General features: G+C 61.6%; 1 protein-coding gene across 1 annotated transcript; it reads right to left on the reverse strand.

Annotated features, from left to right (window-relative positions):
- Positions 1-5,773: 5,773 nt before the first annotated feature.
- Positions 5,774-23,481, reverse strand: FASN (fatty acid synthase). The gene is made up of 43 exons (XM_077166269.1): positions 23,362-23,481; positions 21,452-21,588; positions 20,927-21,079; positions 19,467-19,640; positions 19,034-19,234; positions 18,768-18,890; positions 18,560-18,675; positions 18,337-18,471; positions 17,527-17,989; positions 17,232-17,419; positions 16,930-17,119; positions 16,256-16,350; positions 16,031-16,165; positions 15,671-15,874; positions 15,350-15,465; positions 15,071-15,243; positions 14,802-14,993; positions 14,646-14,726; positions 14,392-14,571; positions 13,990-14,169; positions 13,710-13,913; positions 13,264-13,559; positions 12,687-13,070; positions 12,435-12,599; positions 12,243-12,358; positions 11,984-12,138; positions 11,664-11,867; positions 11,392-11,542; positions 11,140-11,318; positions 10,941-11,060; positions 10,630-10,752; positions 10,338-10,558; positions 10,046-10,247; positions 9,616-9,767; positions 9,360-9,451; positions 8,870-9,021; positions 8,538-8,780; positions 8,110-8,292; positions 7,736-7,966; positions 7,398-7,612; positions 7,162-7,260; positions 6,787-7,038; positions 5,774-6,678 (listed from the first exon to the last, which is right to left on the reverse strand). Exons 2-43 carry the CDS (start codon positions 21,576-21,578, stop codon positions 6,541-6,543), a joined length of 7,503 nt encoding a protein of 2,500 aa, XP_077022384.1. The 5' UTR covers positions 21,579-21,588; positions 23,362-23,481; the 3' UTR covers positions 5,774-6,540.
- Between the last annotated feature and the right edge of the window lie 1,039 nt (positions 23,482-24,520).

A 24,520-nucleotide genomic window follows, 5' to 3' on the forward strand; every position in this document is an offset into this window, starting at 1 on the left:
TGAGTGGAAAATCGGTGACAAAGAGGTTTGTGGAAGAGGTATGTGGATAGACCCTTCCGAATGGGCAAAGAACATGAAGATATGTGTGTCCATATGAATGTTCATCAGAGGGTGACTTCAGCAGAAGGTTTTAATAATCAAGTGGATAAGATGACCTGTTTTGTGGAACAGCCACTTGTGCTAATGCCCGATGGGCTCATGCACAAAGTGGGCGTGGTGGCAGGGGCAGAGGTTATGCATGGGTTCAGCAACAGGGGTTTCCCTTCACCAAGGCCGACCTGGTACAGCCACTGCTGAGTGCCCAGTCTGCCAGCAGCAGAGATCCACACTCAGTCCCCAGTATGGCACCATTCCCTGAAGTGATCAGCCTGCTACCTGGTTGCAGGGTGATTATATTGGACCATTTCCATGACGGAAGGGACAGTGATTTGTTTTAAGTAGAACAGACCCATACTCCAGATATGTGTTTGCTTTCCCTGTACATAATGCTTCCACAAAAACTATCATCCGTGGACTTATGGAATGCCTTATCCACCGTCATGGTATTCCACACAGCATTGCTTCAGATCAAGGAAGCCACTTCACAGCAAATAAAGTGTGGAAATGGGCACATGCTCATGGAATTCTCTAGTCTTACATGTTCCCCATCATCCAGAGGCAGCTGGGTTGATAGAATGGTGGAATGACCTTTTGAAGAACCAATTATGGTACCAGCTAGGTGGCAATACCTTGTAGGGCTGGGCAATGTTCTCCAGGAGACTGTGTATCCTCTGAATCAGCAGTCTATGGTGCTGTTTCTCCCATAGCCAGTTTACACAGATCCAGGAATCAAGGGGTGGAAATGGGAGTGGCACCACTCACTATCACCCCTAGTGATCCACTAGGAAAACGTTTGCTTCCTGTCCCTGAAACCCTAAGCTCTGCTGATCTAAAGGTCTTAGTTCCAAAAGAAGGAGTGTTCCTTCCAGGAGACACAACAATGATTCCATTGAACTGGAATTAAGACTGCCACCTGGCCACGTTGGGCTTCTCATGCCACTGAATCAACAGGCACGAAAGGGGTGTTCTGTCTGGGGTGATTGTTCCTGACTATGAAGAGGAAATAGGACTCCAGCTACACAGTGGAGGTAAAGAAGAGTTTTCCTAGAATATAGGAGATTCCCTAGGGTGTCTCTTAGTACTACCATGCCCTGTGATTATAGTCAATGGAAAACTACAACAACCCAATTGGTAGTTGGACTACAATTGGCCCAGAAACTTCAGGAATGAAGGTTTGGGTCGCCCCACCTGACAAAGAACCATGGCCAGCTGAAGTGCTTGCTGAGTTGATAGCATCTGTGGCTGATCACATCTGTGATCAACTAAGGCATGTCTCCCACAATGAGATAATCCAATCAGTTGGAGGCTTTCAAGGAAGAAGAGAGACTTTCACTGCTTCTTTAGCCAGTGAGCCTCTCCCGTGGAGTTCATACATACCTTTCATTGAAGCTTCCAGCTTCACAGCCTGCCCTACGGATTCTGAACTCTTCCATTCCCAAGGTTGCATGAGACACCCTTATAAACCTCTTATTTATAGATCTCTCCTGTCGGTTCTGTTTCTCTAGAGAACCCTGACTAACACAAGTGCTTACACACAACAGGCACTTTGACAATAGCAGACACTGAAATAGCAATGTGTTTCCTCACAGATGCTGACGAAGAAATACAAACCATGAAAAAACTAATGGATCAACTTGAAAACCCAGTGGGATGTTAACCTCCTGGATTAATAAAATAGCACACCCTACCTCACACCACAAACAAAACTCAACTCGGAATGGATTATAGAAGTAAATATAAGAATCAAAACTATAAGACTCCTAGAAGAAAACATAGGGAATATCTTCAGGACCTTGTATCAGGCAATGGATTCTTAGATTGACCCAAAAAACATAAGTAACAAAATAATAGATAAATTGGACTCCGTCAAAATTTAAAATTCTTGTGCATCAAAGGACATTACCAAGAAAGTGAAAAGACAATCTACAGAATGGGGAAAACATTTAGAAGCCATATATCTGATAAGAGTTTAACATACAGAATAGAAAAAGAACCCTCCCCACTCAATAACAAGAAGACAAGTAACCTGATTAAAAAATGGGCAAAGGACTTGAACACAATTTTTTTCCAAGAGGATATGCAAATTGCCAATAACCACATAAAGAGATGCTCAACATCGTTAGCCATCAGGAAAACGCAATGGTTGAGTCAGTCCATTGTGTATACAGACCACATTTCGTTTATTTATTTATCTGCCAATGGACACTTGGGTTGCTTCCACCTTTCGGCTAATGTGAACAATGCTGCCATGAACATGGGTATGGACCGTTTTTTAATTAAAATTTTTTTACTGAGATAAAATTCACATGCCATTCATTTCACCCTTTTAAAGTATTCAGTGGTTTTTAGTATAATTACAAGCTTTTGCAATCATCACCACTGTCTAATTTCAGAACATCATCATCGCCCCAAGAAAAAAACCCATACCCATTAGCAGCCACTCCCCATTTGTCCTGTGCAGTGGTTTTGAGTGTGTCTCCTGGTGTAGCATTATGGCTACATAACTCATCAGTCTACTGGTGTTGACTGGCTACCATTTTGAGTGAAGCACAGAAACCTTACCTTCGTTTCCATCCCTTTTAGCCTCTCATTTATATTTGTTTAAATATTTTCTCTACATATATTTGGAACCACATCAGGCAATGTTATAATTTTTGCTTCAACCATTAATCATACCTTAGAAAACTCAAGAGGAGAAGGAAAATGTACGGTATTTACCCTATATTTTCTTTTTCCATTATTTCTTCTTCCTGAAGTTTCAAGATTAATTCTTTTATTATATCCTTTTTGTTTAGAGAACTTCTCTTAGTCCTTCTTTTTGGTAAGTCTGCTTGCAACAAATCTGAGGTCTTGATTCCTGCTTCACACCTGAGGGATATTTTCTCTGGATGTAGAATTCTGGGCTCTTTTCAAAAGCCCTTGAAAAATGTTCCACTTCCTTCTGGCCTCTACAGATTCTGATGTGAGGTCTACGGTCATTCAAATTGTTTTTCCCCTATAGGTAAGCCAAATTTGGAGAATGTTTTAAGCCATTGGTTCTTTGAGTAGTTGTTCAAACCTGCCTTCTTTCTCCTCTCAATGAGGACTCCATTGATTAAAATGTTAAGAACTTTTAATACAGTTCCACAGGTACCTGAGTCTGGTCAGTGTTTCCTCCCTGTTGTTCAGAATGGCCATTTTCTGTTGTTCTATCTTCAAGTTCATTGTTTTTTTCCTCTGTTCCCTCTATTCTAGTACTGAGCCTTCCCATTGTGTTTTTTTGTTGTTGTTTTTTTAATTTTGGTTATTATATATATTTTTTCAGTTCTAAAATTTCCATCTGGTTCTTTGTATGCTTATTTGCTGAGACTTTATTTTTTTTCTTCACTTGTTTCAAGCTTGTTTGTAATTGCTAGTTGAAGCATTTTAATGATGGTAGCTTTATAATCACATAATTCTAATATTTCTGTCATCTTGGTGTGGACATCTGTTGGTTACTTTTTTTTTTTTTTTTCACTCAAACAGACTTTCCTGGTTTATGACATGACAAATGACTTTCAGATTGACACCCAGATACCTTGGGTTTATGGTATGAGAATCTGGATCTTAATGTAAGCTTTCAGTTTGACTGGTTTCCTCTGACACTGCGCCAGCAGAGGTAGGGACAAGATGCTGTCTTGCCACACCTGGCGTGGGGTGGGGAGGGGTCCTCTCTCCTGCGGGCAGGACGCACGGTTCTGGTTTCCACTAGTCCTCCTGGACTGCTGTGGCTGCGAGTCCTCACTTGGCCTCTGCACAGCGTGGGGACAGGGTGGCAGCCAGTGACCACGGTGACCTGGCTTTCTTGGATGCTTCCTCTGAAGTGCAATGGGGGACGCCTCGTTTCATGTGTGAGCGCCAAAGTCTAGGCTCCCTGCTTAGACCCCTTCGAGAAGGGGCTTCCTGCACTCACCATCCAAATGTTTTCCCTCAGGCTTGGCTGTCCCTTTCCTGGTCCTTTGACTGGAGAGAGCAGCTTTCATTGGGGCTTTTTCTTTTTGTCTGCATCTATTGCCATTTTTGGGTTGTGTGTTTCTTCAGCTCCAAGCATGAGATATTTGTGACAAAAAGGAAATCCAGGGAAGTCATCACCATGTCATGCCTGAGGTCCTGCGGCTCCAAGCCATATGCCCCCACTCCCAACCCAACCCTCCCGGTGTTGGTTAAACATATAAAACTAGAGCTTCTTGTATTAGTGGAAGAGGGAAAAGGATGTTGTCTCCATTTCCTAGGAACAGAAGTCACTCCAGATTTTGTTTTTTTGACCAGCTGGTTCATTGGTGTAGTTTTGTTTCTTGTGCTTGGAGTTTGAGTTTATTGGAATTAATAGGTTTCTAGTTTGCAAAAAATCTGGGAAAAATATAGCCATTATTCCAATTTTTTTTTCTCTGCCTCTGCTTTCAGGGACTGCAATTACACATATATTAGACCACCTGAAGTTGTCCCGCTGCTTACTGATGCTGTCCTTTGCTCGTTCTGGATTACTTCTATTGCTGTCTTCCAAGTCACTCACTTTTCCCCCCATATGCGAAAACCCCTATGCCCGTTAGCGGTCACTGCGCCATTCGCCCTTTGGTGTAGTTTTTGATATCAAACTGAGAAATCTCTCCACATCCTGTTTATTATTTATCTTTTTTAAAAAATAAATGTAAGTTGCAGTTCCACTCCCAATCAAGACAGAGTCAGAGACTGGGTCTCCCTCCTTCTAGAATAGCCAATTAAATGGAGTCTTTAGTCTCATACGTTGTAGTTTCCACCTGTAAGTTTGATATATATAGTAATTTATGTATCTGGCTTGTCTTTCTGAAAGTCTGGGGTAGTTACAAGCATCTATTCCTAATTCTAACCTCTGGAGCAACTTTTATTTTTCTCATTATGGGTCGTTTTCTGGCTGCTTTGCAGCCTCTCGCTGGCTGCCAGGGATAATGGATTTTCCTGATTTCTTGAGCTTTATCCTGGGATCCATTAGGAACACTTGGAAACAATTCAATCCTCTGGGTATTGCTTTTAAGATTACTTAGGTGGGCCAGTAACTAAAATACATACCAGCCTCAGGCTTATCGCCCCCTTGATGGGGGCATGGGCTATCTGAGCTGAGCTTCCCTGCCCAGCCACTTCCCTCACATCTTTGGGGCTTCTGCAGGTTGCTGGGTCCCCTGGGCAGCCTGCCCGGCTCTGGCACTTGCCTTCACAGCCTGGCATCCCGGGCAGCAATGGGCAGGCCTCAGGCTGCGGCTCTCGGACCACAGGCCTCTCTCCTCTGAGATCTGGGGTCTCTGTGAGCATGGTCTCTTCACTTCTGTGTTTTGGGCTGTTTTCAGTGGAGGGCACACCCAGTCTCTTTGACTCTATCTCAGTTGGGAAATGGAACTCCAAACCATTACATTCAATCTTATTATTTTTTTTTAAACAAAGGAACTAACAAATAGGATGTGAGGGAAAAAAAAGGCTGTGAGGAGATATTTCTCATGATAGAGATGTGGTTCTTGTAAGATCACCCTGAGGGTTTTTTTTCTAATGTCACTGAGTTTGCCACTGCATGTCAGTGAAGCTTCTGGGATGTCAAATGCCCAGGGCTGTCTGCCCCCCAGGGAGGCACTGCTGACCCTACAGGCTGGTGGGGGGCGCTGGGGGCTGCAGGAAGAACCAGACAGACTGACACTGAGCTCATGTGCGGTTTAATTGTGGGGAGAGATGGGATGACATCATGAGCAGCATTTTACCAGGTACTTGTAAAAACAAAATTGGGGTCTAGACATGATTCCTTACACAGATGATGAATGACAGTAAAATTTCCAAGTCTGAGCAGCAGTTTGAATTGTTTCTTGACAAACGAAAACACACAAGACACGAAGTCGGTGCTCCAGGTGTGGTCCACGGGGGCTGGGCTGGGGGCCTGTGGGGGCCCCCTGGGCTGGTAAAACTACCCCGCCCCAGCCCCTGTATCATATCATAGGTGCAGCTGGGGTACCGTGTCGCGGGGAGCTGGGGCCCCCGGGGACCTGCCCCCTCGCGCCTCGCTGGGGCGCCCAGGCCTGCCCCGAGAAGCCCCAGCTCCAGGACCCAGCATCTTTCCCCGCGATGTAATAAATACAAGAATTCAAACGGAGAAAACCTGGCCGCCATGGCCCGCATGTGGCATGCAAAGCACAGTGGCAGGCAGCCGACTCTTCACAGACCAGGCCGTCTCCGAGTCGGCGGCTGCGGGCCCAGGGCGGCCTTGGGGTCAGCCCTGATTGAGCCACGTGACCCCAGGGGCTGGGCCAACAGGTGCAGTGGTGCTGGGCCCAGCAGGACAGTGCAGGTGGGCCGTGGCAGGGGGGTGGTCCCACCGGCAGGACCCTCCCGGCTGGGCCTCGGGACCAGGTGTGGGGTTGGAGGGAAGAAGGAACGGATGGGTGGTGTGAGGATGGGCGTTGTGGCCTAGCCCTCCCGCACGCTGACCCGCGGCTCGGCCAGGGAGCTGTGCATGATGCTGATGATGGCCTCCAGGCCGCTGCCCTCCAGCAGGGTCTGGTGGTTGCCGTCGATGACGTGCACGGACACCTTCCCATCACACACCTGCAGATGGCACAAGAACTGGGTCCCTGCCTGCCCTGCCCCTTGGTGGCCCACCCTGGCCCTCTTTCACTGGGAGCCTCGGGGTGGGAGGGGCCTGGGGTCTCTCACCTGAGACAGGTTGTAGTCAGCTCCCAGGTTGTCCCCATAGGTGCTGCCCACCTTGGCACGCAGCAGCGTCACGTTGCCGTGGTACTTGGCCTTGGGCGTGTACTTCTCGGCGGCACGCAGCTTGTGATAGAAAGAGAAGGCTGCAAAGCAGAGCTCCTGGCGGCTGAGCTGGCTGTGGCTCTTGGTGATGAGGTCCACGGCGGCCTCCACCCGCTCCTCCAGGTTCTTCAGGGGCAACAGGGCCTCCAGCACCTGTGGGAGGGGGCGTGAGCAGGGGCCGGCTGTGGCCGCCACCCGTGTCTGGCTTGTGGTGGTCACCCACCCACCCAGCCCGAGCCCTAGGCCCCTGCAGCCCCGCGGAGACTCGACACGGACCCTGCTATGCTCGGTGTCTACGAATTGCCGCACGAAGAAGGACATGGCCTCGGTCTCAGCCTCGGCCTCGCAGCCCGGGGTCAGCTTTGCCCGGTGGCTCTGCAGGGGATGAAGAAGAGGAAGGGCTGTGGCAGCCAAACAGAAGCTCTGGGAGCTGGAAGGGTGGGGTGGGGGGCAGCCAGGCGGGGGCTGGCCTTGCACAACCAGGGTCGCGGGGGCAGGGGACCAGGGCTCACCTGGGTGTAGGCCAGCACGTAGGTATGCGAGCCGTCGAACATGAAGAGGCTGTTGTGGGCGGGGGCTGGGCCCTGCTGCAGCTGTGAGCACATCTCAAAGGCCACGCAAGCCCCATATGAGTAGCCGGCGATGCGGTAGGGGCCCTCGGGCTGCACCTGCCTGATGCACTCCAGGTAGTAGGCGGCCAGACTCTGGATGCTGTCCAGTGGGGCAGCTGCAACGGGGCCGGGGGAGCGGGTGCCGTCACAGCTGGGCAGCCAGGCGGGGGTGGGAGGAGCCCGGTCCTGGTGGTGGATGTGCCCCCCCCTGCATGCCCCACCCCACACCACCCCCGCACCTCGCGTGCACTGCAGGCCGTATGCGGGCACGCTGAGCTTGGCGGCCAGGCTGTGGAAGACGGCAGTGGAGCCTTCGATGGGGTGCACCAGAAAAAGGGGCCGCTCGGAGCTCTGCACTGTGTTGAGCTGTGCCAGGGTGGGGCCCTCGGGGTTCACCAGCAGGGTGCTCAGGTTCAGCAGGCCGTGCTCCTGGGCTGGGCCATCCTCCCTGGGCACTGAGGCTGTGGGCTCTGGGAGGGGGGCAGACACAGGGCTGGAGGGAAGCGGCCAAAAGGTCCGAGCGTGGGGAGGGCCTGGCCCCCTCAGCATTCTCTGGCAGGGAAGGGAGCGGGCTGCCACGGACCCCAAGCCCTGCCCCGCGCCTGGTACGCACTCTCGGCACCGGCCTGGGAGAGGCTCTGCAGCTTCCTGAGCGTCAGCTGCCGGGTCTCCCGCATGGACAGCACCAGGTTGTAGCTGCGCTCCAGCATCTGCCGCACCTCCACGGCCATAAGGGAGTCCAGGCCCAGGTCCACCAGGGAATTGTCCAGGCTGATGCCCGCCAAGTTCTGGATGCCTGAAAAGGGGCGTGGGGTCAGCAGTGTGGGGAAGGGGCTGGGCCTCAGGGGGCCCCAGCGAAGGGCTTGGTGGCGGTGCAGCAGAGAGTAGGTGGAAGCTGGAGCTGCAGGGAAGGGGGGGGGTTCCGAGCCACAGTCCTGCCCAGACCCCGGCATCCTCCCTCCCCCTCCCCCTCCAGGTGGGGCCCCCCGAGGCTCGCGGAGCCGAGCACCCATCAGAGGTGAAGCCGCCCCACGCCCTCACCCAGGATGTGGGCCACGGACTGCAGCAGGTCCCGCTGGCCTTCAGCCTTGCTGCTGTCCACGGCCTTCTCGGCCAGCACGAAGCTGCTGAGTACCGGGTGGGGCAGGTTCAGGAAGGAATCCAGGACCTCCAGACAGGAGGCCATGCGCTGGGGCCGCGTCCCGCCGATGACCGTGTCGTTGTCACCCATGGTCTCCATGACGACACCCACATCGCCGATGGCACCCCACTGCACGGCAAGGCCTGCGGGGCGAGGACAGACCGGGCTGGATGGGCAGCAGGGACAGGTGGAGAGGTCAGTGGAGGACGAGGCCATGGTGCGGCGGGCCCACCTGGGAGGCCGTCGTGCCGGCGCTTCTCGCAGATGCGCTCCATAGTGGAGTTGGCGAAGCCGTAGTTGGTCTGGCCGGCATTGCCACGCCCGCAGCTCACCGAGGAGAAGGCCACAAAGTAGTCCAGCTCGGGGCACGCCTCCCGGGTCACCCTGCGGATCCCACATCAGTCCCCCACTGGTGCCCCAGGTCACCTGCCGCCCCAGCCTTGCCTTCCTCAGGAAAAGGCGGAGGGCTGTGCCGGCCGGTGTGGAGGGACTGCCTCGGCCTTTGCCGGGCCCTCAGCTTTGCCCCAGGAAACGAGATGGGCATGCAAGGTGGGGGCGGCAGGGCCCCGGGCAAAAGGACCTGTGCTGGAGACAGCTTCAGGGGCTCAGGGCAGGTGGGGGCAGGTGGCTTAGGGGGAGAGGAGGCCACTCCCTGCACGTGTGCAGGGCCGGCTGAGCTGGGTGAGAGAAGGGCCAGGCAGCAGTGGGCCTGGGTGCCCCACCTGTCCAAGTTCATGGTGCCGCTGTACTTGGGCTTGCTGACATCCTGGAAGGACTCGGGCGTCTGGTTCTCCAGCACGGCATCTCTCAGGACCTGGGGGTGAGCAGTCCTCAGCACCCTCTGCTGTTCCGAGGGCCCCTGCCCTGGCCCCCCACTACTCTCTTCTGGCTCCAGGGTGTACAAAAGGAAGCCCCTCCCACCCTGAAACCCTAAGGGGCCAGCCCGGAGGCTCTGGGGTCCTTGGGCTCTGCGCTCACCATGGCCAGGTTGAAGACACCCCCAACTGGCCCGAGCTGCGTGGCCTCAGCGATGACCTCCCGCGCTCCTTCCAGTGAGCCGATGTTGCTGGTGGACACAACGACCTGGACACCCTGGCGCCTCCATTCCCACACCTGCTTGGCCTGGTGGGCTGCAGGAAACGGGGCTCTGGGAATGGGGTCCTGGCTTCCAAGCCACCCATCCACCTCCCAGAGGCAGCAGGGGGCGTGAAGAGAAAAACACAGCCGGGGGGACTCGGGGCGTTATGCGGGAGCAGATGGGGACAGCGGGGCGGGTGGGGGGGACGGGGTCCCTTGGGAAGGGTGGAGGCCTTCCCACCCTGGTGTCCTGGCCCCACTGCCCTGGCCTTGGCCCAGCAGGGCAGGAGGCGACCCAGCCACGTCCCCGACACAGGCGTGGGCCGCTCACCTGTCCGGATCCCGGAGCGAGAGGTGAGCATGAGCTTCTGGGCTCCCCGCAGCACAAGCCAGTGGGCCAGCTCGAGGCCAAAGCCGCCCAGACCGCCAGTGACAATGTAGCTCTTATTGGCCGGGCAAAAGGTCCTGGAGATGGCTGTCATCTGGGGGGGCTTGGCGCCCTTGGCAGCTGCTGCCACCCCCTCCTCGTGCACCTGCGGGCCCAGACAACACCTGCTGGCTCCCTCCCCGGCCTTGGCCCCACAGGGGAGGGCGTGGGCCAGCCAGGGCGGGCCCAGGCTCACCTGGACGACCACCTTGCCGATGTGCTTCCCCTGCGCCATGTAGCGGAAGGCGTCCTCCACGTGGTCCTTGCGGAAGACTGTGCAGCGCAGGGGCCGCACCACGCCGTCCCGGATGCCCTCCCGCAGCAGCCTGGCCACCTCCCACCACGTGGGCATGTCCCCGAAGACCGCGTCCAGCAAGATCCCATGGAAGGTCACGTTCTTCAGGAAGACGGCCATGCCTGGGCAGGGAGGGTGGGTGTCACCCACAGCCGGGCCCACCCCCCACCCCCCACCCGGGGCCGCGCCTCACCGAGATGGTGGTTGTTGGAGAGGTCGAATTTGCCGATCTCCAGGAAGCGGCCGTGCTGGGCCAGGCACCGCAAGCTGGCCTGCAGCTTTTCTTCAGCCAGGGAATTGAGGACCAGGTCAACACCTGGCAGGGAAAGAGAGGCTGCGTAGCTGCGTGGCCAGGCCATTGCCCAGCCCACCCTCGGACCAGGCAGGCCTGAGGTCCCTCCCTGGGCCTGCAGCTTGGCTGGTGGGCAGGAGGGGCAGGGAGGGAGGATTTGGGAGGAGAGGGAAAGGATAGGGGAGGACCCCTCCCACTCCACCCAGCCTCACCCTTCCCCTCGGTGTGCCTCAGCACATGCTGCTCGAAGGACGTGTCCCGTGAGTTGGCGAAGCTTGTGTCGTCAAGCTGGGGGAACCTGGCCTGCAGGTAGGCCCGCTTCTCAGGCGAGCCTGGCGGGGGTGGGGAGAGAGCCCACAGTGAGCCTGGGAGGGGCGGGAGGGGCCGGGGGCAGGGTGGGGCGGAGCTCACCCACAGTGGTGAAGATGCGGCAGCCCAGGCTGAGGGCGATGGTGATGGCAGCCTGGCCCACGCCGCCCGAGCCCGAGTGGATGAGCACAGTCTCCCCGGGCTGCATGCGCCCGCGCGCTATCAGCGCGTAGTAGGCGGTCAAGTAGACGATGGGCACCGAGGCCGCCTCCTCCAGCGTCCTGCAGGGTCAGCGTGAGGCCGGTCAGCACGGGCCTTGGGGCTTGGGGCCCACCCGCCGCCCGAGGGACTCACCAGGAGGAGGGCACGTCCAACAGGAAGTCGGAAGGTATCAGGATGGAGGTGGCAAGGCCTTTGGCAGGCACAATCCCCATCACGCGCTGCCCGTGGGAATCCAGGCCCGAGAACTCCATGCCCAGCATGCAATCGTGCTCGGTAAAGTTTCCTGGGAGACACATGGCGGGTGAGCCTGTGCATCACCAGGCTGCCTGGCCGGCTCAGAGCCTCCCGGACACCGGGGAGCAGAACCCCAGCCCGGGCGGACCCTGGGCCCGCCGCCACCGCACCTGGGATGGCGTCCGGGGAGAGCTTGCCCGTCGCCAGCATGACGTCACGGAAGTTGATGGAGGCATAGTGGACGCGGCAGAGCTGGAGGCCGGGGCCAGCGGGCTGGGCGTGCCGCAGCGGGGAGCACACCCAGCGGATGGAGGAGAGGTCCCCGCGGGTCAGCACATCCACAAAGGAGTGCTCCGTCTGCTCCATGGGCTTGTCTGGGGGGGGGGAAGGAGGCAGAGCTGCCCCAGGGCTGTGGGCACGCGGCAGGGAGGCCTGGAGCCGAGCGAGCCCCTCCCGGACAAGGGGTCAGGCTGGCGGGTGGGGGGCTCACCCTGCTCCAGCAGGAAGTGGCGGAAGGTCCCCCAGACGCCGTCCCGGTAGACGTTCACGGCCAGGTCCTTCCGCAGTACGTCCTGCAGCTCGGCAGAGCTCGGGTCCATCTTGGGGACGGGGGACGTGCTACAGAGGTTGGACACCAGAATGCACCTGCGGGGACAGAGATGGTGGGTGGGGGGTGGGAGGCAGGGGGAGGAGGGGGTGGGGTGGGGTGGGGTGTGGGGTGCAGAGATGGCATCTGGGTGCCTGGGTACCGGATGCGGTGGCCCCTGGGCTCTCTGCGCAGACAGTTGACCAGGCCCACGACACCCGAGGTGCTGTCCAGGGCTGTCAGCCACACAGGCAGGGCAGAGTCCCCAGCCAGGACGGCCTGCGGCAGGAGAGCGAGGCTTAGCCTGGGGTCTGGCCACAAACGAGGCAGGGCTTGGGGCCGGGCGAGCTCTGACCTTTAGGGGCTCCACCCATTGAAAACTGGCATCATCCACGGGCAGGAAGATGGGAGTGCTGGGGGGCGCTGGCCGCCGGCACAGGAAGAGGGCGGAGCCGTAGAAGGAGCGCTTCAGGCCCACTGGCAGCAGACCCGCGGTGGCCAACAGGGTCTCCCAGGCATCCTGCAGGCACGTGGGGTGCAGTCAGTGGCCCCGCCGGGCTCCAAGGTCCTTGGAAGCCCCCAACCCTCAGCGGCCCCACAGCCCCACCTGGCTCAGGAGGTGCGGCCTGCCCTCCGGGGTGTTGAGCAAGGCGACGAGCTCCCCGAGGGTCTGCCCCCCGAGGAGGGTGTGCAGCAGCAAGAAGCCCCCCTCCTTCACGGCGGCCACCATGTGGCCGAGGGCGGTGGCCAGGTCCCCCAGGATGGCCATGGCGCAGTTGCACACCAGGAGGTCGGCAGCGCCCAGGCTGCTGGGGGCGGGCTTCGCGGGGTCCCACTGGACCCGGGCCATGGCGTGTGGTGGCACAGCGGCCAGCTCGGCGTCCAGGGTCTGGAGGTGCCTGTCCGTGGCTGTGTAGTTCAGATGCAGCATCGGCTGCACTTGGAGGCACTCTGGGATGCGGGTGAACAGGCGGCCGTCAGCAGCCAGCACCTGGGGACGGACAGGGTGGGGTGGGGTGGCCATGGCCCAGTGTGTCCTTAACCTGCGCCCCCTACCCTCCACCAGGACACCAGCCATCGGGCTGTGGTTCCTCCTGTAGCAGGAGCCCAGAAGAGAGGACAGCACAGCAGTGACCGTTCCCGATCCCTCTTCCCAAGGGCACCCAGCACCCACGCAGACTCACCTCCACCACCTTCATTTCGGTTTCTGGCAGGTTCTCCAGAGCCATGTCCACGCAGGCCCTCAGGGCGGGTGAGTCCAGGAGGCCCGTGAGCAGGGGGTCTTCACGCAGCAAGGCCCTGTCCTGGGCCAGCAGCTGGCCCAGCTCTGCTTGCAGGTTCCCGTTGAGCTGCAGCTGGCAAGCAGCCACCAGCAGCCGAGGCAGACCCTGCTGCAGGGGTGTCTGTGCACCGTCCAGCCCAGGCACGGCCAGCTTCAGCCCCTGTTGAGTCACTCTGGTCTGCAGCATATGTGCCAACCCTGGGGGAGGGGGGGAGAGACAGGGAAGGAAGGTGCTAGGGGCGGGGGCCACACCACGCTGGCCCCTGGGGGTAGCCTCTCCAGGGCACAGGCAGGCGGCACAACCAGCTCGGGTCAAGGGCAAACCGCCCCCCACACCCCCATGCTTACCCTTGCACAGCTGCAGCTCTGCCTGCAGGGTGGTGCTGCCCGCCAGGAGCTCATGCTCCAGGTGTGGAACAAACAAGAACTTCTCCAGGATGGGCGTGTGCTGCTCCTGCTGCCTCCGCGGGGCGGTTGAGCTATGGAGCTCCGAGATGAGGACGCCGCCCGCCACCGTGCGGTGGAGGCAGCGGCTGATCGTCACGTCCGCGGCTGTGGAAAGACGCTGTTGAGCTGGCCATCCGGCCCATTCCCCTGCCCCGGCTCAGGAGATCGGGGTGGGGACTACCTTGGAATCCATGCGGCAGCGGGAGCAGCCTCTGCCGGTGCATGCCAGGGTCGATGTAGACGGCGGTGATGCGGGTGGGCAGGCGCAGGCTGCGCTGGCTGACGCTCAGGGTGATTATCTGCAGCATGGTGTCCATGAAGGTCACCCAGTTGCCATTCCAGAGTAGCCTGCCCTTGGTAACTGCGGGAGGCAGTGGCCATTGGCGGGCCGGATCTCGGTGCCTGGGCCCCATGCGGTGCAGGCAGGGGTTGGTGCTATCTCATCCTATTAGGCGCAAGCCCAGCCTCACTCTGCAGGCAGAGTGGGGAACCCCCACACGCATGCAATGCTGCCCGCCTCCTCTCGGGCTGGGGTGCACTGAGCGTGCGGCCAGGACAGAGCCAGAGTCCGGTACACACCCACCTTTGAAGTCGGTCTCGAGGATGCCCTGGAAGTGGGGGCCGTAGTCGTAGCCCCGCAGCCGCAGGTCCTTGTAAATGTCCTCTTTGGTCAGGTGGAGGGTGGCTGGGGGTTCCGCAGGGCCTGGGAAGTCCTGGATGTCGAAGAGCTTGGGGTCGGGGTTCTCCCACTGGTATATCTTCCCTGTGGGCGGCAGCAGGTCTGTAGGACGGGCAGGGGGAGGCCTGGCCCCTCGTGGCCCCCCTGACCCCACTTACCACTCGCGATCAAGTTGCTGCTGTGGGAGATCTCGAAGGTCTGCGAGGCGTCCAGCAGCCGCACCTCCAGGGCCACGGTCCCTGTGGGCAGGGGGGACACAGAGGTCAGCACTGCGCCGGTAGCGCCCCCACCTGCCCCTGCGGTCCCTGCCTCACCGGTGGGTGGCAGGATGGTGGCCTGGTGCAGTGTCACGTTCTCGAACACCACGGGCATTTCCTCCATGACCAGGCCCCGGACACGGGCCAGTGTCTTCCAGGCCAGGCACAGGTAGCCGGTGGCAGGGAAGAGCACACGCTCTTCGATGCTATGTCCTACCAGGTAGTGGTCAGGAGACTCTGTGCTGATGTCTGTGTTCAGGAATAGGGCTCAGATACAAGGTGCCTTGGGGAGTGCTGCTTCACCCCAGCCTTGACCCTCGGCTCACCGATGTTGTAGACGGTGGCAGAGGTGGAGCTGGAGCCGCTGGGGAAGTCCTCGGCCTTGGGCACGTCCCACGTCTGGCTGTGGTCCCACTTGATGAGGGGGGAGATGAGCGGGGTCCCCTGGGGCACCGGGTACTCCACGGGCGGGAACAGGCCGTTGGGGTTGGCGTTGATGCTGCAGTGGGGGTGTGTGTGTGAGGGGTGACGGAGGTGGGTGGCAGGAGCAGGGCCGGCAGGAAATCGGGGCCACCCCGCCCCCAGGCCCATTCGCAGGTCCCTACCCCATCAGGTGCAGTTTGCCGACGTTGCTGAGAAAGAATTCCAGGTTGTCCCTGTGGCCTTTCTTCATCAGGGGGACAACAGTGCAGCCAGCCTGGAGGCCCCTCCTCAGGACGGCCTGGGTGGGACAGGGGCGGGCTGGGGCTTCTCCTTGCAGCTCCCGCAGCAGCCCGCCCACCCCCCCAAGCGTCCACTCACCCTCCAAGGCAGAACCGGACCCGGCAGCAGGATGCAGCTGCAGCCCCCGTGTGCCCCGAACATGCCCCCAGTCTGGGACCCCAGCTTGCCTTCACCCGGCCCTAGAGCCTGGGGCGGACACGCACCTGCAGCAAGGCGTGCGGTGCGATCTCCAGCACCACGGCGTTGGCGGGCACGTGCCACAGGGCCTCCTGGAAGAGCACGGGGCTCACCAGGTTGCGGACGTTGTACTCGGCGGAGAAAGTCTGGGCCAGGCTGCCTTGCCACTCGGCTTCAGGGATGGAAGTGCTGAGCCAACGTGGGGAGCGGGCACGGGGCTCCCTGATGACCTGCGCGGGCACGGCCAGCTCAGCACGACAGCTGAGACCGCCTCGGCACCGCCATGCAAGCTGCCCTGTGTGGGTCTGGCGTCTGACACACGCTGGGCAGAGAAGCCCCCCGGGGGGAATGACAGAGTCCCCCACCCCAGCCGGGCCGCAGCCTACCTCCTTCAGTGCGCAGAGCAGGCTCGGGGCGATGGCGTCCATGAAGTAGGAGTGGAAGGCGAAGCCACCGGTCCGCACCTCCTTGGCAAACACGCCCTCCTTCGTCAGCTGTTCCACGAACTCAGACATGGACGCCTGGGGGCCAGGGGCAGCATGGGCCTCAGTGCATAGCGTGCTCCCCCACTCTTCCCCAGCGCCCCCCTCCATCCCTGTTGCCAGGCCCACCTGAGGCCCCGAGATGGTCACTGTGTCCTCTGAGTTGTGGCAGGCAGGCACGATGCCGGGGGGACAGCGCCGCTTGCACTCCTCCCAGGAGAGGCCTGCAGGGAGGGCCAGCCTCAGAAGGTGCCAGGGCCGGTACCCGAGAGCCTCACCCACCTGAAAGGCCCTAAGGGGGGTTGGGGGCCCGAGGGGGTGCCAGAACGCTGTGCTCCGCAGTGACGACAGCTCTCTTTACAAGTTACCCTGCTGGCATGGACCTCGAGGAAAGGGCTGCTACCACGCGTGCCCGGCAGGTGGTATGGATCAGAGGATCCCTTCCAGGGTCCCCATGAGGCTCCTTCACCTGAATGACCTGAGGGGCTGGAACGCTGTGCCCACCCCAAGGCAGATGTCACGGCTAAGTACCACTCACTTCTCCCCAAGGTCCCCCAAGGCTCAGGGGCCCACAGCAAGAGGGGACCTGGGCCGCCTGGCGTCCTCTCGTGCCCCTCTCACGCGCCCTACAAGCTTTTAATGGGGACGTGGTCACAGGCCTGGGAGCTGGGGACACACCTGGGGCTAGCATGCCATGGGTGCCGGATCCTGGCGCAGAGTGGGGTCCGGCTGACTTTGGGCTCCCACAGACCCCGTCTCCACAGCCCCTGCCTCTGCCTGACGGGGAGCCCGAGGTGACCTACCTACGGCCGCCATGGCCCCTGGTGGGATGTCGGCCTCCTTGATGCACTGGCCCCTCCAGTAGGCCGCAAGGATCATCTCCTCCTGTGATATGCAGCCATCCACGTAGGCACAGGCCACCTCCCCCAGGGAGTGTCCGATGATACCATCTGGCCTCAGGCCCATGGAGAAGAGCAGGTCGATGAGGGCGACCTGCGAGGCACAGGATGTCTGGCTGCTGGCACCGCAGAGGCGCTTGGCCCCCGGATGTGGGCACTGGGTTTCCCGGGGCTTGTTGCCCGTGCCCTGCCTGGCAGAGGCCCACCTGGATGGCGCTGAGGCTCACGAAGGCGTGGACGATGTCCTTGAAGATGGTCTCATCGGTACTCAGCAGCATCTCCGACACCCGCAGCCCGAGAGGCTGCAGTATCTTATCCGTGCGCAGGATGGAGGCGTGGAAGCCAGGCAGACGCATCATGCTGCGCCCCATGCCACACCACTGCGTGCCCATCCCTGCCGGCAGGAGTGCGTTCAGGCCTGGCTCGCCCACTTCCTGCCCTGGGGGTGGGTTGGGGGCCCGGGAGTGGGAGAGGAAGGCGGGCGGGCAGACAAAGGCTCACCTGAGCAGACGAACCACAGCGGGCGTGGGCCGGAGGTCACGGGCTTCACCTCCTGGCTGCTGCCCTCACCGCCCAGCACAGCGTAGCCCCGGAAGGGCATGGCAGAGCAGGGGAGGGCGCCAATCTCGTTGAGCATGCTCACGAAGCTCAGGTTGCGGTGGTGCTTCTGGCCCTGCTCCAGCAGCAGCTGCACGGCCCTGGGCGTGCGTCCGCAGGCACGCAGCAGCCGGGGCAGCGCGGAGTGTGAGGCGGGGGCCTGAGGCGACTGCAAGGGGGGCTTCAGGAGGACGTGCACGTTGGTGCCGCCAAAGCCGAAGGAGTTGATGCTGACGTTGCCACCACGGATGGGCAGCGGGTGGTCGACGACCTGCAGCCGCCCCTCGAGCAGGGCTGGGATGTCAGGGTTTGGGTTGTGGTAGTGCAGGTTGGGAGCCCAGACCCCGTGCTCCAGGGACAGAAGCACCTGTAGGCACGGGAGGACCCACGGTCAGATGGGAGGCAGCTGGCCCAAGTGGGCAGTGGCCGGGCAGGGGGGAGCCCAGCTGGCGTCCCCAGAGGCTGTCCCCCAGCCCCACCTCACAGTCCTGCCTGGAAGTACAGGGTCCAGCAAAAAGGTGCCCCCCAAGGCTCTGTCCTTGGCTTGGTCCACATGCCTCCTGCTGCCCAATGGGCCATCAGGTTGGCCGCATGAACCAGCCCAGGCAACCAGGGGGCCTGGCCACCCCAGGTAGACCCTGGAGCATCCCCATCTCAGCCCAGTGGCCACAGGGGTGTCGGGTGGTGCAGAAGGAGCCTGCTCGGCCTGCCTACCTTGGCAAGGCTGGAGAGCCCCGAGGCAGGCTCCGGATGCCCCATGTTGGACTTGGTGGAGCCGATCAGTAGGGGGCTGTGGCGGGAGGAGCACAGGGCTTGGTCGATGGCGTTCAGTTCCTGGGGGTCGCCCACCTGGCGGGAGGGGGCAGAGGTCAGGGGCTCCTGTTGGCAGCCTCCCTAGGGGCCAGGCAGGGCGGGGCGGGGCAGGGTGGGGCCGCACCTTGGTGCCTGTGCCGTGGGCTTCGATGTACTCGAGGGACTCAGGATTGAAACCGGCTGGTGTGTACATCGACCTGATGAGCTGGGCCTGCATTTCTCCGGAGGGGTAGGTCACGCCTGTGGAGCGAGGAGCTCAGGCCCCAGCTGCCTCCCTGGAGACCATCTCCCACTGTAGTCCCCCTGCCCCTCGTGGTTCCCCCCCCACACACCTTGCTCCTTGCAGCCGTCCGTGTTGGTGCCTGTGTTCAGGATGGTAGCATACACCCGGCGAGCCAGGGACTTCTTGGTTAGCAGTACAGCGAGCACAGCCTCCGACCGGCAATAGCCGTTCCCTGAGGGCACGTGGCACTGCCTTAGGTCAGGGGACATGGCCTGATCCTGAGCCCCCAAGACAGGCAACCCCAGACAGAGTGGAGAAGACTCCCACCAAGGACAGTCAGAAAGGGAGGACAGTCCCTCCTGGGTGACCCCTCACCTGCGGCGTCGAAGGACTTGCAGGTACCCTCGGGGCTGAGCATGCCAAGCTTCATGAACTGCACGGAAGTGTTCGGTTTCAGCACGATATTAATGCCGCCCACGAGGGCCGCCGAGCACTGGCCGCTCTGGATGGCCTGGAAGGCATCATGCAGGGCCAGCAGGCTGGAGGAGCAGGCTGTGTCCACGGTGATGCTGGGCCCTGTGAGCCGGGGCACCGGGAAGGGACACGGTGATGGACACGAAGGTGATGGGGCGGCAGGGGCCCCCACTGCGCCCTCTGCCCACGGCGGCCCCGGCATCTGGGCACAGCTGTGGGGTCAGTAGGAAGCAGAGGGCCCCGCAGCCGCCTGCGCAGAGCACGGCGGGGTCTCGGCGCCACCCGCTCCAGGTGGACCGTCCAGGGGCAGGTAGCCTGGGGACCAGGCCCTCACCTCTGAAGTCGAAGAAGAAGGACAGACGATTGGCCATCATGGCCCGCTGGCAGCCCACCATGCTGTAGCCCACGAGGGTCTCGGGGTCTCGGCTCAGGGCCTCCGAGGCCTCCGACCCACTCGCACCCACCCACACGCCAGTGTGCGTCCCGCGGAGGTCAGCTGGGTCCAAGCCTGCCAGAAGCAGCAGTCAGGGCCGCAGACATGGGCCCAGCTGCCCCATGCACCCCACCCTGCCCTGGCTCTGGGGTCACCGTGTCTCTGGGCCACTGGTTCGGGGTGAGAGGAACTAAGCAGGATTTTGGAAGGGATGCACTGGCCCAGCCCAGAGGCGTCCGAGGGGCAGATGCAGCTTCAGGGCAAGGCTGAGGGCGGGCAGGCAGCCAGCCCAGGTGGGACAGATAACTAACTGGGTCACGGAGGAAATGGGGACATCGGCAAGACAGCCGGGCGCCAGATGGGGCTCCCTGGTCTGTTTCGGCAGTGGCCTGAAGTGGCCACGGAAAAAGGACAGAGGGCGGCATTGTCTGAGTCCAGGCCCTGGTGTCATGGGCAGTGTCCGCCGAGTCTCACGGGCCAATGAGGGCAGCTGGCCCCGGAGGGCCGAGATAAGGGGTCAAGGAGACAAAGGCTGAGTGTCCAGCTCGGGAAGGGGACAGGGCCCTCGGCCAGCACCAGCAGGGGCACCAAGGTCTCTTAAGGCAGGGCCTCTTGGGGAGGGAAGGCCGGGGGAAGGGACCCCATCTGTGAACCCCAGGGGTTGGCCAAGGACTGCAAGCGGGAGGTCACGGCTGCATCCCTACTTACTGAAGGCAGGGGTGGGGGGGTGCCACGCTGCTGCAACCCTCAGGCCACAGCAGGCCTTGTGGCCCTGCCTCTACGAAGCTGGACTATGCCAGAGGCTCTGGGCAGGGGGAGAGCACAGGGCAAGCCTGGCAGGGTGGGAGGAAAAGGCAGGAGAAGTAGGGGTCTCAGCGGCTGGAAAGGCAGGTGGGGGTGGGAAAGCCAGGGCTGAAACAGGCCTTGAGGGATGAGCAGGGGTGCCGACCTCTGGGACAGTGGCTGTGGGGGGCAGCCCTGGAACTGGGGTGGCTCTGCCTGGGGCCTGCTGAGCCCAATGCTCCCAACCCCATCCCAGGGCTGCTGGCCCTCCCCCACTGTCTCCAACAGTTTCCTCACTGCCCGCCCCCACCCCCAGCACCAGGGGGGGCAGGGACAATGTCGGGGGAGGGAGGAAAGCAGACCCAGGTATACGCCCAGGACACCTCGGAGTGTGGTTGAGAAATGAGATCTGCCCTGCGGCTGCCCACCTGCCCAGCCATTCCAGGCCGGGTCGGGCAGAGGAAACCCCGGCACTTGGTTTTTTCACCCCAACTCGTTTGTACATTTCCACCGTTCTGCTCTAATTCTCACCCCTTCCCAATGGGCAGTCAGGCCCCTGGCAGCCCCAAACTACCCACCTCCATCCACGATGGCCTCGTAGGCCACTTCCAGCAGCATGCGGAGCTGAGGGTCCATGGTGTGGGCTTGCTTAGCGTGAACTCCGAAGAAGGAGGCATCGAACTTGCTCAGGTCCTTCAGCTTGCCGGTGCGCCGGGGCAGGCCATACAGCCCTGCAGGAGCAGGGGGAGGGCTGAGGCCGTGGGGAGGCAGGGGCGCTGGTCTGGCCGGAGGATCTGCTGGGGCTCGCAGCCTCCTCCACCCCCACCCCCCCAGAGCCCTGCCGGGGTGATGGCGGCCTGGCCCGGCCTGCTGACTCACACCTGCTCGGCAGGTAGGGCCACTGAGAGGCAGAACCTGCTTGGGCGTGAGGGAGTCAAACCAGCTTCCCTGGACGTGGGTCTGGCTGTGCGTTATCTAATGGCTCAGCCAACCCACCTGGCCTCACCTGGTATGAGGACTGAGGCTCAGACTGGCTGGGGAAGGGGGGAAAAGGCTGTGATACAGCCTCTAAGAGAGGTGGGCAACCTCGGCCGCCCACTCACCTGCCTTCCAGCGCCTGTCGTCGTCAGTGACCATGTCCACCCCGCCGATCAGGTTGTCCCAGAATTCCTGCAGGTTGTCTGACTCGGGCAGCTTCCCGGACATGCCGGCTACCACCACCTCCACCATGGCCGCAGGTCTACAAGGGGTGGGGGAAAGCACTCAGAGGGCCAGCCAGGGGTGTCTTGGCCAGGACAGTGCAGCCCCCACAACCCCCAAGCCTCCTGCTGGTGCCCTGAGTTGCTCTGAGCCGAGCGCTGCTGCTTCGTTGACCCCATGGCACCTGCACGTTGTCCGTCCACGGTGGGGCCACCCTGAGATCCCCTCTGGCCTCCACTGTAAGCTGGCACTCAGGACTGTGCTCTCTTTAATTTGGACCAGCCTCAGGCCTACAACCTCCAGTCCTGGCTGGACAAAGACAGAACCTTGGGGACAAGCTGGTGCAAGCTTTCCCAGGACGAGGCTGCCGTGGCCTAGAGCCCAGGAGAACCATGAAGGCTCATGCAAGGCTGGAGAAGAGGGCAAAGGCCCAGTACCAAGGAGACCCCAACAGGTATCCATCCCAGGAGCACGGGGAACCCCGGGAAGGGGCCAGGAGTGGAGGCTGGAGGTGCAAGACGGCAGGGTTGGGTTGGAGGGAGCTGTGGAGCTGGCCAGCCCTTGGCGGCTGCACCTTGTCCCACCTATGGGGCCCCCAAGTTCGGCCCAAGGGTGTGAGGGTATCCATCTGCTGACCCTTCCCAGGCCGCAGCCCCGAACACCTGCGACGGTCAGGCCTCCGCACACCTGCCTGCCACCTTGTCCTGGGTACATCCAACCACCCCTTACCGAGTTAGCAGCTCTACTCAGATGACTACAACTTGGGCCTCAGGTTGTTCCAGGAACCCCCCAAACTGTGGCAGGCCCTCTTTTAGGGGGTCCCTGACAGAGCCGCACCCTCTCAGCTGAGGGGCAAAGTGGAGGAGGACAAATTCTGCCCAGGCCCTGAGGCTTCATGCACTAATGGCTGGGATGGGCCGTGGGCTGCCAGGACAGGCTGCTCTTGCCTGGGGCCAAGGGAGGAAGAGTCTTCCCGCTTCTGCTCCCGCTGCGGGCAGGTGGCCCCTCCCCCGGGGCTGATGAAAGGGCCTTTTCTACCCCAAAGAAGCTCCAAGCCGAAGCTCACAAGCCTCCCCCATGCCGCCTGCTCCTTTCCACACCCCACCCCCACCAGTTCTGCACGCGGGGTCCCCGCAGGGCCGGCGCAGGGGTGGAGACCCGGGGAGGGTGACCCTGCCCCGCGGCAGCGTGGGGCCCCCACAGCGCCCTCCAGCAGCTCTGAAGCTCCACGTGACAGGGAAGCCGGCCGGCTCGAGGGGCTCCTCCCCCATCGCGCCACCTCCCCTTCCCCTCCCCCTCCTCCTCCCTCGGGCACTTCGGAGGCTTGGGCGCCCCCCAGCCGCTGCGATCAAAGGGGCCTCGGCGCCCGCCACCCGGCCTCTTTAAGGGCGCGGAGGTAGGGTCCCGGGCTTTGAGGGGTTTTTTTGTTGTTTTTGTTTTTTTGGGGGGAGGGGGGCTGCCAAGAGACCAAGATGGCTGTGCACGGGCGCCCCCTCCCAGTCTGCGCTTACCTGCTCATTGGGTCGGAGACCCCGCTCCCCGCTCACCCCACCCGGCCCACGTGGCTACGGGGCACCCGGCGCCGGAGAAGGCGCGCAGCCCGCTCTGGCCCCATCATACCTCAGCCCCGTGGTCCCCCGGCCTCGTCCCCGTCGTCCTCCGGCCTCATCCCCGTCGTTCCCCGGTCCCATCGGCCGCCCGCCCCGTGGTCACCCGGCCCCATCGGCCCTCGGTCCCGTGATTTCCCGTCCCGGTCATCCCCCGGCCCTCGGGCCCATCGGCCTCGTGTCCCCGGCCCCGGCATAACTCGTACCTGAGTGCTGGGCGCGGGAGAGCGAAGGATGCAGCGCGAGCGGGCGGAGCAGAGGCCGCAGCCGCTGCGTGTCTCTCTGGCTCCCTCTAGCACGGCGCCGGCTCTATTTAAGCCGCGGCCATCCCAGGGCGGCCACGCCACATGGGCTGACAGCTTGGCTGCGCCGCCCAGGCCAATGAGCGTCGGGGCTGCGCCCCGGGGCCCGGCGCGCCGCCGAGAGTGGGGTGATCCCCCGTGCGCGCCACCGCAGCCGCCCGCCTGCGCCGCCCGGGACCCTGCGGGGGCGCGCGCCGCGGGGCGCCGGGGGAGGGGCGCCGAGGACGCGCGGCTTAGCTCCCGCCCCGCGCCCTCCTCTCCTTGCGCTCTCTCCCGCCGCTCCTCGCGGGTCTGCCGGGGCCACGTGTGCGTGGCGCGCCGCGGAACGGGACGTACTTGGGCCCCACGGGGGTCACTTTGGGGGTGGTTCTGGGGATCAGGAAGACGCAGGCCGCGGCGGGGCGAGCGGGGACACCCCTGGACGGACGGATGCCTGGGCGGCGGGCAGCTCGGAGCCGGGCTGGAGGCGGAGCCCGTGGCGACGCGTGGGTGGGCGTTGCTAGGCGATAGGGTGATGGGCCGGTCGCAAGCGCGGTCGTTGACCCCGGCCGAGGGCGCCCCGGGCGGGGTTACTGCCGGTGATGGCCGGCAGGCGAGGACGCGCGGGGCGCCCACGCGGCCGTGTTGCGCTCCTGCTCCGCGCTCCCTGGGCCGAGAGAAGGGGGCGGGGGTATCGCCGAGCAGGGTCTGCTCTGGCGCCCGCAGGCTGTGATTCCAACAAAGGAGCTGTGCCCCTGGCCGCGTGCGTTCTCCACGCTCACTCGCGCGCACACACGCACACGCGCGGGGGCCCAGCCTGGCGTCTCTGGCGGTAACTCCGGGATCGAGCGGTGCCCGAACCTTCCCAAGAAGTCCGGGAACTGGCCTCCAGGCCCCGGTGTTCTGCCTGGGTGGGGAGGGGCTCTCAGAGGACTGCGGCGCGCCGAGAGCCCGAGCCTGGCGGGTGGGGGCGTGACCGCCCTGGGCCGGTGGCCGCCTTGTGGTCCCGGAATCTAAGGCGGGCTGCTCCCTGGCTACCCCGCCCCCCACTTCCTCCCGGATGTGTGTGGTGGGGGAGGGGGAA

Source organism: Tamandua tetradactyla, chromosome 6 (assembly GCF_023851605.1).
Source record: "Tamandua tetradactyla isolate mTamTet1 chromosome 6, mTamTet1.pri, whole genome shotgun sequence".
In the NCBI taxonomy this organism is placed as follows: Eukaryota; Metazoa; Chordata; class Mammalia; order Pilosa; family Myrmecophagidae; genus Tamandua; species Tamandua tetradactyla.

What these genes read in the sequence shown, in the direction of transcription:
- FASN (XM_077166269.1), bottom strand. Translation starts at nt 21,578, where the DNA reads ATGGTGGAGGTGGTGGTAGCCGGCATGTCCGGGAAGCTGCCCGAGTCA. An exon ending in TGCCACCGTCTACAACATCG is followed by an intron (nt 14,994 to 15,070) that starts GTGAGCCGAGGG and finishes TCCTGAACACAG; the next exon opens with ACATCAGCACAGAGTCTCCT. An exon ending in TCGGCAAGGTGGTCGTCCAG is followed by an intron (nt 10,248 to 10,337) that starts GTGAGCCTGGGC and finishes CTGGGCCCGCAG; the next exon opens with GTGCACGAGGAGGGGGTGGC.